We start from the raw sequence: 14,061 nt of genomic DNA, 5'->3' as shown, positions 1-14,061 counted from the left end.
ATCACGTATTGCAACATACAAAATGATATAGTGACCATTGAAACATTGGAGAGCATCTTATGCAACATCAAGAAAGAGCGCAACAAAAAAAATCCTCATATTGCAACATCAAAGGAAAAAGTTTGAAACATCCAGAATCACGTATTGCAACATACAAAATGATATAGTGACCATTGAAACATTGGAGAGCATCTGATGCAACATCAAGAAAGAGCGCAACAAAAAAAATCCTCATATTGCAACATTAAAAGAAAAAAGTTTGAAACATCCAGAATCACCTACTGCAACATATAAAATGATATAGTGTAACACCTAGAAATAACATATCGCAACAACATATTCCACGTACCAGGTCATGCTGTCGTTGCCATCCTATTACTCCAATCAACACCAACAGATCTGACTCCACTTCCGGCCAGAGCACTCCCTATGTGTTGCACATCTAGAGGAGGGAAAAGAGCTCGCGAGCTCGCCGTGCACCATCTTCTCGTCATGTCACGACGGATGAGCTCTCCGCGCACCGCCCTCTCACTCATTGTGTTGCGCCGCGCTGCTCGGTTTGCGTCTGCCACCCACCTCAACCGGGGGAAAGGGAGGAGGAGCTAGGGGAGAGGGACCTCCACCTCCATCTCCACCACCGCTCTCTCGCCGGAGGGTCGCCACCCATGCCGAAGCAGTTTGTGTCGGTCACCAACACTGCCGGGGTTGGAGCTGCCTGAGGTCGCACCGCTGGCCTGGGACTGGACGCGGGGGAGGCGCCGTCGTAGGCCTGGAGGTGGCGCATCACAGGTTGTTGCACCGCGGGAAGGCATCATGGCCGCGGCCTGCCCGCGCCGGATCCCGCTCCTGCCGCCGCTTGCCCAGCCATGAACTCGAGAGAGAGAGGGGAATGGGTGTGTGGCGTAGAAAGATTAGTTGGCTTTTTTTACAGGAGAAGGTGCTGGAAACGATGGATGTGAAGGGGAAGTATCCACGTGTCTTTCCAGAGCCAGCGAGACGTCCGATTATTTCTCAGAGGCCGGACGCCCGTGTCTTAGCGTTTCCGATATATATATGATGCCAAAGCCTACACCTTCTTTTCGATAACCGGATCAGTAAGTTTGAGCCCCCACGACAGGTCTTCGCAGTGGCGGACATGAGGCAGCAGGGCTCCGGTGTCGATAATCCTGTTGATTTCTTTCCTCGTGCACTCGAAGGCGGGCGGCCCGTGAGAGCACGGCTCCATGGACATGGCCCTCGCGCACGGCGGGTCGGGCGCCGGCTCCGAGTAGTTCATCGGCCTGAACAGGAGGTACGGCGTGTGGCCGCCGAGCCCGTGGCCGACGTACCCGAACGTCGACCACCCGCTGGTGACGATCCTGTCGGTCAGGCTCAGCAGGTAGATCTCGGCTAGCGCCTTCATGTCGTGCTTGCTGTGGAACCAGAGCTGGTGCTCCTCGTGGCTCGGCTGGTGCACTCTCACCACCTCGCCGCTGGTGGTCGCCGACTTCCAGTACATCTCCCGGATGTTGTCGTGGTACCAGGAGCTCAGGCCGGTCACCAGGACGGCCGTGGTCCTCGCGCCGGCAGCCGCCGGGAGAGCCGGCGCGACGCCTTCCGTGGTCACGACCGCCGGCAGCAGGTGCTCCCTCGACGTGCACGCGAGGATCTGGTCCAGGACTTGCTGGAACGGCTTGTCGCTGCTGTCGAACACCCTGATCTGGATGCCAACCCTCTCGTCCGCGTCCTTCAGGTACGAGTTGTAGTACCTGGTGACCATGCCCCAGATGTCGTTGGTCGGGTGCAGGAGGTACCGCGACAGGATGTAGAACACCGAGTCCTTGCTTGGGAACAGCCGGTCGAGCTCCTCCCGGTACGCTGGGTTGAAGAAGAGCCCCGGCGCCATGTACTGGTCCGTCCTGATGATCGCCCACTGCACCCGGTGGAGGAACTGGCGGTGGTCGTCGCAATACACGAGCCTGTTCGCCTGGGACGCGGCGTGGTCAAGGTGCAGGTACACGAAGCGCAGCGCGGAGACGGACCCGCTCCGGTTCACCGCCACGTTCCCGTAGCTCTCCGGCGCGTCCTCGCCCAGCTCCTTGAAACCCTCGACCGGGAAGTCGGGGGGCAGCGCCCACGTCGTTCCCGGGAACGGCTCGCAGAAGAGGCCCGTCAGGGTGTCGCCGTAGCCGCGGTCCACGAGGAGCACGCGGCCGGTGAGCAGGGCGTAGAGGAAGACGGAGGCCATGGCGAGCATCCGGTTGCCGAGGCCTCGGTACGAGATGAGCACGAGGTAGCTGCAGCCGTCGACGTCGTCGGCGTCCGTCTGCCCGGACCTGAGCCGCTCCGATGCTCGCGTGTACGGCTCGGTGCCCGGGCCGCACCGCCGCTGCAGCGCCTCCTGCTCCCGCAGCCGCTTGATGAGGTGCGGCGACGCCGGGCGCGTCATGTCCTTGTGGTAGTACGCGGCCTGGTAGCGGCTGGCGCAGGAGTGCTCGTCGAATCCTGGAACCAGCAGGCCGCCGAGAAGCACGTCTTTCTTGGGCTCTGCAACTGAAAAAAAACGCAGTGCTCTCGGGTTACTTGGTTTGGGCAATGTTGTCCATGATCGACGTGCAAATACATCCAAAGCGAACCAGACATGCTAAATGGAAACTGTAATGTTGACAGGAGGTTTAACCTCTTTGTGAGCCTATGCTGGCGACGGTGGACTTGATCCATACCGTCGTCGGGGCGCCGAGGCCGCCGCTGAGGAGGAGGAGCAGGGGCGGCATTGTCATGATCAGAAGCACCAGCGTGGCATTCACCACGGAGCTCCATTGCCTGATGTCGGCGGTCGCCGCCTTGGTCGTCTTCTTCCCCGTGAACGGCGAGGCCTCCTCGATCCCCAGCCAGCTGGCCTCGTCTCTCGCCTCCGTGCCGCGCGTGTTGGTGCCCATTTTGCTTAGTGTGAGGCTGTGAGGTCGCTCGCTACGAACTGCTTCACTTGCATTGGCTACTAGCTACCCCTATATGGAGTTATGGACCCCCCGTATGTGCTGGTTGTTTAAGTATATCATGAAGTCACACGCCAACGGAACCTTGTCGATCACCATCAGATTAGTTTGGTTCTTTTTTTTTCGAAGAGCCTATTAGTTTGATTCTTACGATCCAGACTTGAGAATGCTGCTAAACTTTTCCTCGTGAAGTAAAGTGCAAGCCACCTGTTGTTCAAAACGACGTCCGATGTAGTAAGGTGAGACGAACGACGATGCCCTAGAGGATCTTGACCAACCTGACGCATCGAACGGAGACGGTAAACTGAGCACTTGCCCCGCTGCGCCCCACTCGAGCTCCGAGCTCTCGCAGAAAATAGACAGTACATGGCGTACGTCTCGATCCGCCATCTTCGATCCTTTGGAGGCCGGACGTTAGGCTCAGTTCGTCCTAGCTAAGTAGGCACGCAGGTCTCAGCTCGCCGGAAAAGTCGATCCCCTAATGGCCATGCATCCACTAACGAGAAGCAGCTCGCGGAGTCGCGGTAGAAGAAGACGCCAGCGAGCGGCCGGCTTCGTCAGCAACGGAAAGCAAGAGCGCGAGGCCGGCAAGCATTTCCTACAAGGACTCCAGCGACGCGCCACGCATGTGCTCAACTTACAGCGCACCGCCCCGGACTCACAGTGCACGCACTAATAGACAATACCTGCCCTGCGCATCGTGTCAGTACAACATCGGACGCGTCGTTGCCGGCGACCCGGCCGTCTTCCGTCATTGTAAACAACTGGCCATTTAACGAGCTGTTCCCTGCAACGAAACTGCGTTTGGAGTAGCACCCGGCGTGCAAAACTACATGCGCCACAGCACCGGCTAGCGATTAAACCAACATGCAACTTGGTATTTGAGTTTACCTGACCGCGTCAAGGTTGTTGTTAACAAAGACATGGCTTCTACTTTACTTCAAAGGCAAATTTAGCAGCAATCCCTAGCATGGATCGCAGAGATCGTGTGGTCCAGGCATTCCTAAAGAAGAAAAATGAAATTAAGCGATGGGTGAGCTTACCATTTACCCTCGATAATTCTGTTGACTTGCACTTAACGACATTGGTGGTAACGATGATGCAGGGACAGGAGACCATCGCGGTGGAGCAGCGCCTACGAAGGAACCATGGCAGCCAGATGCGGATGATCACGACTGGCGACAATGTAGCCAGGGATGGAGCTTCCTTGGGGACAAAGGTGACCATATCGACGGTGGAGATGCTAGAGATTTCATATTTTTCTTAGATGAAGAAAGATCTATTAGATATAAAGTTCCCATCACCTCTATAACATTAAATTCATTTTTGACATGCTAACCAATATACTGAACTTAGTGATATTATGCTTGTCTCCTTAGCTTTTTCTTCTTAGACTTCTTTCCAAGCTCTGCTAGCCGTAAGGTGATACATGGCAACCTCGGACTCAGTGCATGGCAGCTTAGCTCGCTTGCTTATATATAGATCAAAACATCCTGAAAGGGACCGTGCGTGCTGCCACAACTGTGTAAACTTTCTAGTGATCCGACGGAGGGCCACGGAGCGACATTTGGCGAGGACGGACGATGCCATGCAAATCATGATGAGAATGATGCCAAGTGGATCAGAGTTGGTGGCAATGACGAACTCTAGTGTGGGCATCGTGTGGGAAGAAGGGCTGCGATGCATAAAGAGATCCTCTCGGTCTCAGTGGCACACCCGAGATCCTCTCGGTCTCGGTGGCACACCTAACTTTGTTCCACTATAGCGGTGCAAGTACGTCGAACGATGGTGGGGTGACAAAAACATATGTACGATGGGAAACTAAAAGAAATATTAATCAAATGATAGGTGAGAGAGACAAACCTATCAAAACCTTCCCATATGAAACTACAGTGGAGGCTAGGGGCAGATCCAACGTGAGGGTGGAGCCCCCTCCCCCGTGGATTCCATGAAGTCACCCCAAAGCCCCTACAAATTTTAAGCATAGATGAAGAGGTGGTAGAAGAAAAGAAGGAAGAAAAAGAAGGAAAAGAGAGAAGGAAGAAGAAGGGGAAGATTAACCCCTCTAATTTTTGGAGTTGGATCCACCCTGGTGGAGGCTAGGAGCCTAGGATAAGCCTTTAAGGACGTGCATATGTAGGCTTACTAGGTATAAAAATGCAAGAAGGATCCTAAAGATTTAGATAAAAATTTGACATTGTAATTTAACCAATTTTACCATTACTAATTGGAAATTTGTTAGCCCAAGCATTAATCCTCGTAATACGTATGCATACGTGTTAGGGAAAAAAAATCCAAAATGTTCCCATGTAAAAGACCTGTTTGTAAAAAGTAGGTCCAATAATTGTTCTGGGATTCCACCCCATTTTTAGTCACTACATGTGTCAATGTACTCCGTGCGTGTAGTGACTAGTGAGTGTTTATTTGGATTTTGTAAGTACAAATAATTAAGGTCATGGTTTTGTTAGTTATATAGGAAAAAGTCCATTTTATTATCCTCACCTATTCACTTTATCCATCTAATCCCCTCAACAAAATTTAGACTCGATTTACTCCCCTAAACTATTTCAATTGGTCCAATCTACCCTTAATGAGATTTCTCTTTTTTATTTCTCTACGTACAAGTTGAATTTTAAATCCAAATTTTGCGAGTAGATAGGGAACATGATGACGCATATTTGTAACAACTCGAAAATTTAAATCCAAGAATCACTCGAACTCAAAAACTTCAAAACCTATTTTAAAATCTAATTTTAAAATATTGCAAAATCTTTCTGGAGCTCAATTCATTTTCCATCCATAATCCATCCAAAGAGCACCACGTACCAAGCAGCACAGAGCAGCAGCAGCAACCAACGTTGCATGCAAGCTTCATGTGCCAGGGCCCCTTGCCGTGCTCGCCCTGCTCTGCTCGAACGACAGCTTGGCACCGCGAGGTGACCACGCCCTACCGTTCGACACCGCGCCGCACCGCCCCTTGCCATGTCCCCACCTCAGCCATGCTACTGCTGCCTTGTCGCGCGTGCCGTCAATGCCGCATCGCCTCAGCGCCACCTCCGCAGCAAGCCAATGCTCGCTAGCTGCTGCCCGGCCACAACGTCGTCATTCATGGTGAGCAGGTGTGTTGTCTGGAATGCCACCAGATAGAGATATAGAATTCATCATTAACCTTATCCCTGGAATGTCTCCCATAGCCAAAAGACCCTATCGGATGGCTGCAGCAGAACTTGCTGAGCTAAAGGAACAATTAAGAGAATTTCAGAAGAAAGGATTCAGTAGACCCAGCTCATCTCCATGGGGATCACCAATTCTCTTTGTGAAGAAGAAGGATGGAAGCATGAGAATGTGTGTGGACTATAGGTCTTTGAATGATGTAACCATCAAAAATAAATATCCACTATCCAAAATAGATGATTTATTTGATCAGCTAATAGGAGCCAAGTATTTCTCCAAGATTGACCTGAGATCGGGATATCACCAACTCAAGATGAAGGAAAGTGACACCCCAAAGACAACCTTTGTTACAAGATATGGACAATATGAGTTTACAGTGATGTCTTTTAGATTAACCAATGCCCCTACCTATTTCATGAATCTCATGAATAAAGTGTTCATGGAGGAGTTAGATAAATTTGTCGTAGTCTTTATTGACGACATACTCCAAAAGTGCCCAAGAAAATGAGCATCACCTAAGAGTGGTTTTGGAAAAATTAAGAACACATAAGCTATGTGCCAAATTCAACAAGTGTGAATTTTGGCTTGAAAAGGTAGCCTTTTTTTGGCCACATCTTGACCACAGAAGGGGTATCAGTTGATCCTAAAAAGGTAGAAGCAGTCTCTAATTGGCAGCAACCCACTAATGTGAGTGAGATTCGAAGCTTTCTTGGATTAGCAGGATATTATAGAAGATTTATTAAAGGATTTTCCAAGATAGCAAGAGCAATGACAGAACTACTCTGGAAGGATAAAAAGTTTACTTGGACAGATTCTTGTGAGAAGAATTTCCTAGAACTGAAGAAAAGATTGACAACTGCACCAGTATTAACCTTTCCAGATATCCAAAGGGATTTGGTCATATACTATAATACCTCAAGACAAGGTTTAGGATGTGTTTTGATGCAAGATGGAAAGTTAGTAGCTTATGCTTCTTGGCAGCTCAAACCCCATGAGCAAAACTACCCTACCCATGACTTGGATTAGTAACCGTTGTGCATGCTCTCATGATTTGGAGACACTACTTAATTGGAAATAAGTGTGAGATTTATACAGATCTTAAGAGCTTGAAGTATATTTTCACCCAGCCAGACCTGAACCTAAGACAAAGAAGATGGTTAGAGTTAATCAAGGATTACAACTTGGAAATTCATTATCACCCAGGAAAAGCTAATGTGGTAGCCGATGCCTTAAGCATAAAATCATATGGCCAAGACTTGGTGTCTAAGAATGCTCGTCTACAAGAAGAAATGATAAAACTAAATTTGCACATAGTCCGTCAACCCCACTGCAAAATGAGCGTGCAACCAACACTAGAGGAAGAAATAAGACAGTCTCAAAAAAAGATCAAGAATTAATGAAGATTCGTAACCAAACTGGAGAAAACAAAGCCCCAGATTTCCAAGTGGATGAGAAAGGAACCTTGTGGTATAATAATATAATTGTGTGCCTAAGAATGACAAATTCTGACATATTATAATGGATGAAGCCCATAATTCAGCATATTCCATCCACCCTGGAGCCACGAAGATGTACATGGACCTAAAAGAAAAATATTGGTATAAAAGCTGATGTGGCACAATTTGTAGCCCAATGTGATGTCTTTCAAAGAGTAAAAGCGGAACATCAGAAGCCAGCTAACCTACTTCAACCATTACCTATCCCAGTTTGGAAGTGGGATGAAATAGGCATGGACTTTGTCAATGGGTTACCACGGACAAAGAAAGGAAATGACTTCATATGGGTAATAATGGATAGACTCACTAAGGTTGCTCACTTTATGCCTGTACGCACATGCTTTGGTGGAGAAAAGTTGGCACAACTCTACATTTACTATATAGTGGAGCTGCATGGGGTGCCCAGCAAAATTCTTTCAGATCAAGGGATTCAATTCACCTCTAAATTTTAGAAAAGTTTACATAAGTAAATGGGGACTAAGTTGGATTTTAGTTCATCCTATCACCCCCAAACTAATGTCAGACGGAAAGAGTAAACCAAATCATGGAGGATATGTTGAGAGCATGTGTGCTTACCTATGGTAAAGATTGGGAGAAAAGTCTATCCTATGCATAATTCTCCTATAATAACAGCTATCAGGCTAGCTTAGGCATATCACCATTTGAGGCTCTTTATGGAAGAAAGTGTAGAACTCCTTTGATGTGGTCAGAAGTTGGAGAACGTACTCTAATCGGACCAGCTCTCATAAAAGAGGCAGAAGACCATGTGGCTGAAATTAGAGAAAAGTTAAAAGCAGCTTAATCCTGCCAAAAGAGTTATTTAGACAAGCGAAGATGAGAATTAAGTTTTGAAGTTGGAGATTATGTTTATCTTAAGGTCTCTCCAATCCGAGGGACCCGAAGATGTCAAGTTCGAGGAAAGCTAGCACCCCGTTATATTGGACCTTATCAAGTGCTATAAAGGATTGGAGCTGTAGCATACCGTATTCAGTTGCCTGAAGAAATGTCAGATATACACCCAGTATTCCATGTCTCCAAACTAAATAAATGCTTGAGAGTTCCAGAAGAACAAGTGTCCACTGATGCTATAGATTTACAAGATGACCTTAGGTACCAGGAATTACCTATCAAAATTCGTGACACACTTACAAAGCAAACAAGAAATTTAACAGTCAAGTTATGTCGTGTGTAATGGAGCCAACACAATGAAGCAGAAGTGACCTGAAAGCGAGAAGATGCTCTAAGAAAAGACTTTCCCCATCTATTTAGGAACCAGCCAAATCTCGAGGACGAGATTCATTTTAACTGGGCTAGGTTTGTAACAACCCGAAAATTTAAATCCAAGAATCACTCGAACTCAAAAACTTCAAAACCTATTTGAAAATCTAATTTCAAAATATCGCAAAACCTTTCTCGAGCTCAATTCATTCTCCATCCATAATCCATCCCAAGAGTAGCATGTACCAAGCAGCACAGAGTAGTAGCAGCAGCGCGAGCGTTGCGTGCAAGGTTCACGTGCCAGGGGCCCCTTGTCGTGCTTGCCTTGCTCTGCTCGAATGACAACCCGGCCCTGTGAGGTGACCATGCCCCACGCATGGCACCGCACCATGCCACCCCTTGCCACATCCCCACCTCATCCACACCGTTGCTGCCTCGTCGCGTACGTCGTCAATACCGCGTCGCCTCAGCGCCACCGCCCCAGCAAGCCGACGCTCGGAAGCTGCCGCCCGGCCACAGCATCGCGATTCATGGTGAGTAGGTGAGCTGTTGGCACAGTTTCGCCCTCACCGCCTATAAAAGCCACCATGAGCTGCTCTCAGTCGCCATACCGAGCTCATCGAGTCGCCCAGCTCTGCCTCTCATCTCCCTCCTCGCTCCAATTTCACTCGCCTCTGTTCTTGCGCACAAGAAGGTTCCCCCTCGTTGATGTTCGATGACAAGCCGCCACAGCTCGATTAGTTTGTTGGTGAGCACCTCCACACTCTCCTCTACCTTCCCCAAGCAACGACCCTCCATATCCTCACCTACACTTAGCTCCCAAGAACTCCAGAGCCTCATCCATGGCCGCCCGTGGCCGACCTCCTTCCACCCTTTCACCCCGGCCAAGATCCCCCAAAATCAAACACCCTCCTCCTCCTCTCTCTCCCCATGCCCTCAGATCCGGAAACGGAGGACCAGAACCCTACTCCGGCGAGCTCCTGTCCGTGGGCATGGTGGCACCACCTAACGCGTAGCGTCGTCTCCTCCCCATGCCTCTCTGACTCCGGAAAGCACAGAGACTGGAGAAAGTTTCCTCCAAATCAGCAATGAGTTCCTCCCGGTTCCTTGTTTTGACGACGACGTCGTCGACATAGGCTTCGACATTGCGATGAAGTTGTTTTTCAAAGCACATCTGTATGGCCCTTTGATAAGTCGCTCCTGCGTTTTTTAGTCCGAAGGACATTGTTTTGTAGCAGAAAGCTCCAAAGGGCGTGATGAACGCTGTTTTGGCTTGATCTTCCTCTTTGAGGCTTATCTGATGATAGCTGGAGTAGCAAGCGAGGAAGCATAGCAAAGCGCACGCGGCGGTGGAGTCAACCACTTGATCAATCCTGGGTAGCCCAAAAGGATCTTTCGGGCAGTGTTTGTTGAGGTCGGTGTAGTCGACACACATTCTCCATTCATTGTTTTTCTTACGAACAAGCACAGTATTGGTGAGCCAGTCAGGATGGAAGACTTGATGAATCCTGCCGCGGGTAGCTTGGCTAACTCTTTTTTGATTGCTTCTCATCTGTCCTGAGCGAACCGGCGTAGTCGTTGCTGTTTTGGAGTAGCTTTGGGATCGACGTTGAGGGAATGCTCGATCATTTCCTTGGGCACACCTGGCATGTCAGCCGGGTTCCAAGAGAAGATATCATGGTTAGCCCGAAGGAAACTGACGAGCGCGAATTCCTATTTAGGATCTAGCCCTGTTCCGATCAGGGCTGTCTTGGAAGGATCACCGGTCTGGAGGTCGACTGACTTGAAGTCTTGCTCACTGGCAGGTTTCACTTTCGTGGATCCCGACTTGGTCTCCGGGATCTCAAGTTCAGTTGGATGAAGCTTTTTTGAGGCTGTGAAGATTTGCTGCATGGGACTAGGAGATTGAGTAGTCGCAGCGATTTCCACAGCTTCGGTGTCGCATTCGTAGGATCTCCGGAGATCTCCTCGTAGCGTGAGCTCTCCTTTAGGACCTGGCATTTTGAGTACCAGGTAGACATAATGTGGTATGGCCATAAACTTGGCTAGTGCTGGCCGTCTGAGTATGGCGTGATAAGATGTCTCAAAGTCGGCAACCTCGAATCTGATGTACTCGGTGCGGTAATGTTCCTTAGTTCCGAAGGTGACTGGAAGGACAACTTGTCCCAGTGGTATGGTCGCATTTCCGGGCACAATGCCGTAGAAAGGTGAATCCGTTGGGGTAAGCATTTCAGTGACATCGAGGCATATTTTCCTTAATGTTTTTGGTGAAGATAACATTGAGGCTGCTCCCACTGTCGATGAGTACTTTGGTTAACTTTGAACCTGCCACGACTGGATCCAGGACTAGTGGAAAACGGCCTGGTTCTGAAAATTTCGTCCATTGATCTTTTCTGCTGAAAGAAATTGGAACTTCCGACCACTTTAGCGGTGTGGGGTCCGTCGGCTCGATGGCCATGATCTCCCTGAGTACGAGTTTGTTAGCTCACTTGGATGCAGTGCCGGGAATGCCGCCAAAAATGACGTGGACGGTTTTTGAAGCTGGTTGGAAATCGCCATCCTCATCTTCATCGTTGCGGGCTTTGTTTTTACCCTTATCTCTGTTTTTGGCGTACTCTTCAGGAGTTGGTGGTGCGGGTAAGTCTTGCATGACTCGGCGCATGCTGTAACAGTCTAATGCGGAGTGCTTGCTAGTCGGGTGCCATGGGCACTGCTTTTTGAGTAGCTCCGTGAAAGTTGGTCAGTCGTTGTTTCTGCGATGTCCCTTTTTTCCGGAGCTGGTCATGGCAGCAACGGTGTTGTCGGGTTTCCTTTTGCGATTGTGGTTACCTGGGTAGGAGTTCCGAGCCTCGTTATGCCGAGTTTTATCTGTTTCATTGTTGTGGATGTTGTCGCGTCCGTGGTTACGGTGGGAACCGAACCGTTCTCGTTCTTTGTCTTCTTCATCGGCCCACTGTTGCACCATGAGTTTGAGTTCTTTGACATCGGCTGGTCGTCGATGACCGAAGTCTTGGTATGTTCGTCGATCATAGAGTCCGTTTTGGAAGCACTCAATGACGTCTACTTCGGAGATGTCCACTATAGTAGCCTTCTTTTCGAAGAACCGTCGCAGATAGTCGCGTAGGGTCTCGCCCTCTTTCTGTTTAATTTGTCTTAAGTCGATTTTGTTGCCTGGTCTAGCCATGGAGCCGGCGAAGTTGTTGGTAAAAGCCTTTGTCAAGTATGCCCAAGAGTCAATGGACTTGGGTTTGAGTGACTCGAGCCAGGTCGGTGGCGCGGGTTCCATGCATATGGGGAAATGAATGACTTTGGTGTCGTTGTTACCCCCGGCTGCTTGGACGGCTAGCGAGTAACAGCGCAGCCATTGAACTGGGTCTTGCTTGCCGTCGTACTTGGTATTGCCGGTTGGTTTGAACTTTTCGGGTAATTTTGTTTTCATTACTCGGTTTGTTAAAGCAGGAAAGTGGTTGTAGCTGTCGACTTCTTGTTCGCGCCGACTGTTGAGGATTTCTCGTAGATCACTGAAGTTGGACATCTCGCGGACCTTCCGTGTAGGGCGAATACTTTTAACCGAGTTGGTGCAGCTGACTTCACCCACATCCTTCTGTCGAGTAGGAGCTTTATGCTTGCTTGGACCTTGGCTGTGTTGCCGGGGTTGGTTGACTGCGTCATCATTTCGTGGGGCGGCATTTTTATCTGCAGCCCCCCTGCTTCCATCTTGATGCGATGTAATGCGAGGAACGGACGGGATTGGTGATTCTTTGTCGAGTAGCTTGTAAGCTTGCTCCGCGAGTTGTGCGATTAGTCCGTTGCCACGCTGCACGAGTTGAGCTGTGGTTGCGTTATCCTTATCTTGAGGCATCAATGTCGTTAAAAGATTGATTGAAGCAATGGCCGCGAGTGGAGTATTGTGCTCCTGAGCCTGGACTGCGTTGAAAGCCCGTTCAAGATTTGTAATAGGAATATTTATAGCCATCGACTGTCGTCGCTCAGCTCGAGTGGCATTGCGCGCCCTTCATTGGTTGCGCTGTTCGGAAGTTTCAATGTGAGGGGCGTCAGCTGTAGACTCATCTTCAGAGATGTGGTCGACTTGTGCTAGTCGCCTGGGGGTTCTATTCTGGCTAGTACCCGGGTTGTTATTCTAAGTAATAACAGGTATCTCCCTGTCCGGGTAGTAGCTTCCGGAACTTGATGTAGCAATCTCTGTGTAGCTTTCTTCGTGGTTGGACGCAAGTGGAACACCCTCTTGATATGGCAGGTTGTCTATATGGGCGACGAGGCGCGAGTCGTAGTCACGGTCGAGAAAAGATGGTCGCAATCCCGGCCAGTGGACGAATCTGCCTTGTGATGTCGAAGTTATTACCAACCCTTGGGCTGGACCAGATAATGGTATCTCTAGTGAGGAGGATGAGTTGGAGTCAACGTCCTCATCATGCCTGAGATCGACTCAGGTTTGAGTAAGAAAACCTTGGTAGACTTTTGTCGTGTTGCGGAGTCCGTGCGGGAACCGCCTTGAAGTCGAAACTGATTTGGATGCTGACTGGGGCCGCCGGATCCGAAGCAAGTCCGACCCTGAGTCCAGGGGTCGGCTGAGCCCGACCCTTTGAGGGAGTAGCTCCGCCTCGCCTGACCCTGAGTGGAATTCCGCCTCGCCCAACCCCGAGTCCTGGGGTCGGGAGTGCCTGACCCTTTGGAGGAGTAGTTCCGCCTCGCCCGACCCCGAGGCCTGGGGTCGGGAGAGCCTGACCCCTGAGCGAGACTCCGCCTCGCCCGACCCCGAGGCCTGGGGTCGGGAGAGCCTGACCCCTGAGCGGGGAAACGGAGTAGTCCGAGGGGAAGTCGGATCCTACGCGTAGTCGAACTCGAACTTGTTGACTTTGAAATCTTGATTTTTTCTGGTCAGGTTTTCTGGTTTCTTCTCCTGAGTGTCAACGATCTGGCACCAGAACGATCCTGAGCCTTTGGCGACGCAGAACCGGGATCCAAAAACAAAGGTGGCGCCAGCTTCGATGAAGAAGACGGGCCTGATGATGACTTTCGCCATTGAGTTCACGCTGAGAAACTCGACGAGCTCCCCTACCGGGCGCGCCAGCTGTCGGTGTTTTTAGACCAGCAACCCGCCTAGGGGTACCCTAGGTGGTCTTTTATGCAGTAAGGGTCATCGAGAATCAAGGAATCAATGGTGACGCAAGGAACAT

General features: G+C 49.9%; 1 protein-coding gene across 1 annotated transcript; it reads right to left on the bottom strand.

Annotated features, from left to right (window-relative positions):
* Positions 1–219: 219 nt before the first annotated feature.
* On the bottom strand, positions 220–2,974 carry LOC117853972 (galactoside 2-alpha-L-fucosyltransferase). The gene is made up of 2 exons (XM_034736250.2): positions 2,660–2,974; positions 220–2,532 (listed from the first exon to the last, which is right to left on the bottom strand). Exons 1-2 carry the CDS (start codon positions 2,916–2,918, stop codon positions 1,067–1,069), a joined length of 1,725 nt encoding a protein of 574 aa, XP_034592141.1. The 5' UTR covers positions 2,919–2,974; the 3' UTR covers positions 220–1,066.
* Positions 2,975–14,061: the final 11,087 nt, after the last annotated feature.

Source organism: Setaria viridis, chromosome 4 (genome assembly GCF_005286985.2).
Source record: "Setaria viridis chromosome 4, Setaria_viridis_v4.0, whole genome shotgun sequence".
Lineage (NCBI taxonomy): Eukaryota > Viridiplantae > Streptophyta > Magnoliopsida > Poales > Poaceae > Setaria > Setaria viridis.
This window is presented reverse-complemented; position numbering and strand designations above follow the sequence as displayed.

What these genes read in the sequence shown, in the direction of transcription:
- LOC117853972 (XM_034736250.2), bottom strand. Translation starts at nt 2,918, where the DNA reads ATGGGCACCAACACGCGCGGCACGGAGGCGAGAGACGAGGCCAGCTGG. An exon ending in CAGCATAGGCTCACAAAGAG is followed by an intron (nt 2,533 to 2,659) that starts GTTAAACCTCCT and finishes GTTTTTTTTCAG; the next exon opens with TTGCAGAGCCCAAGAAAGAC.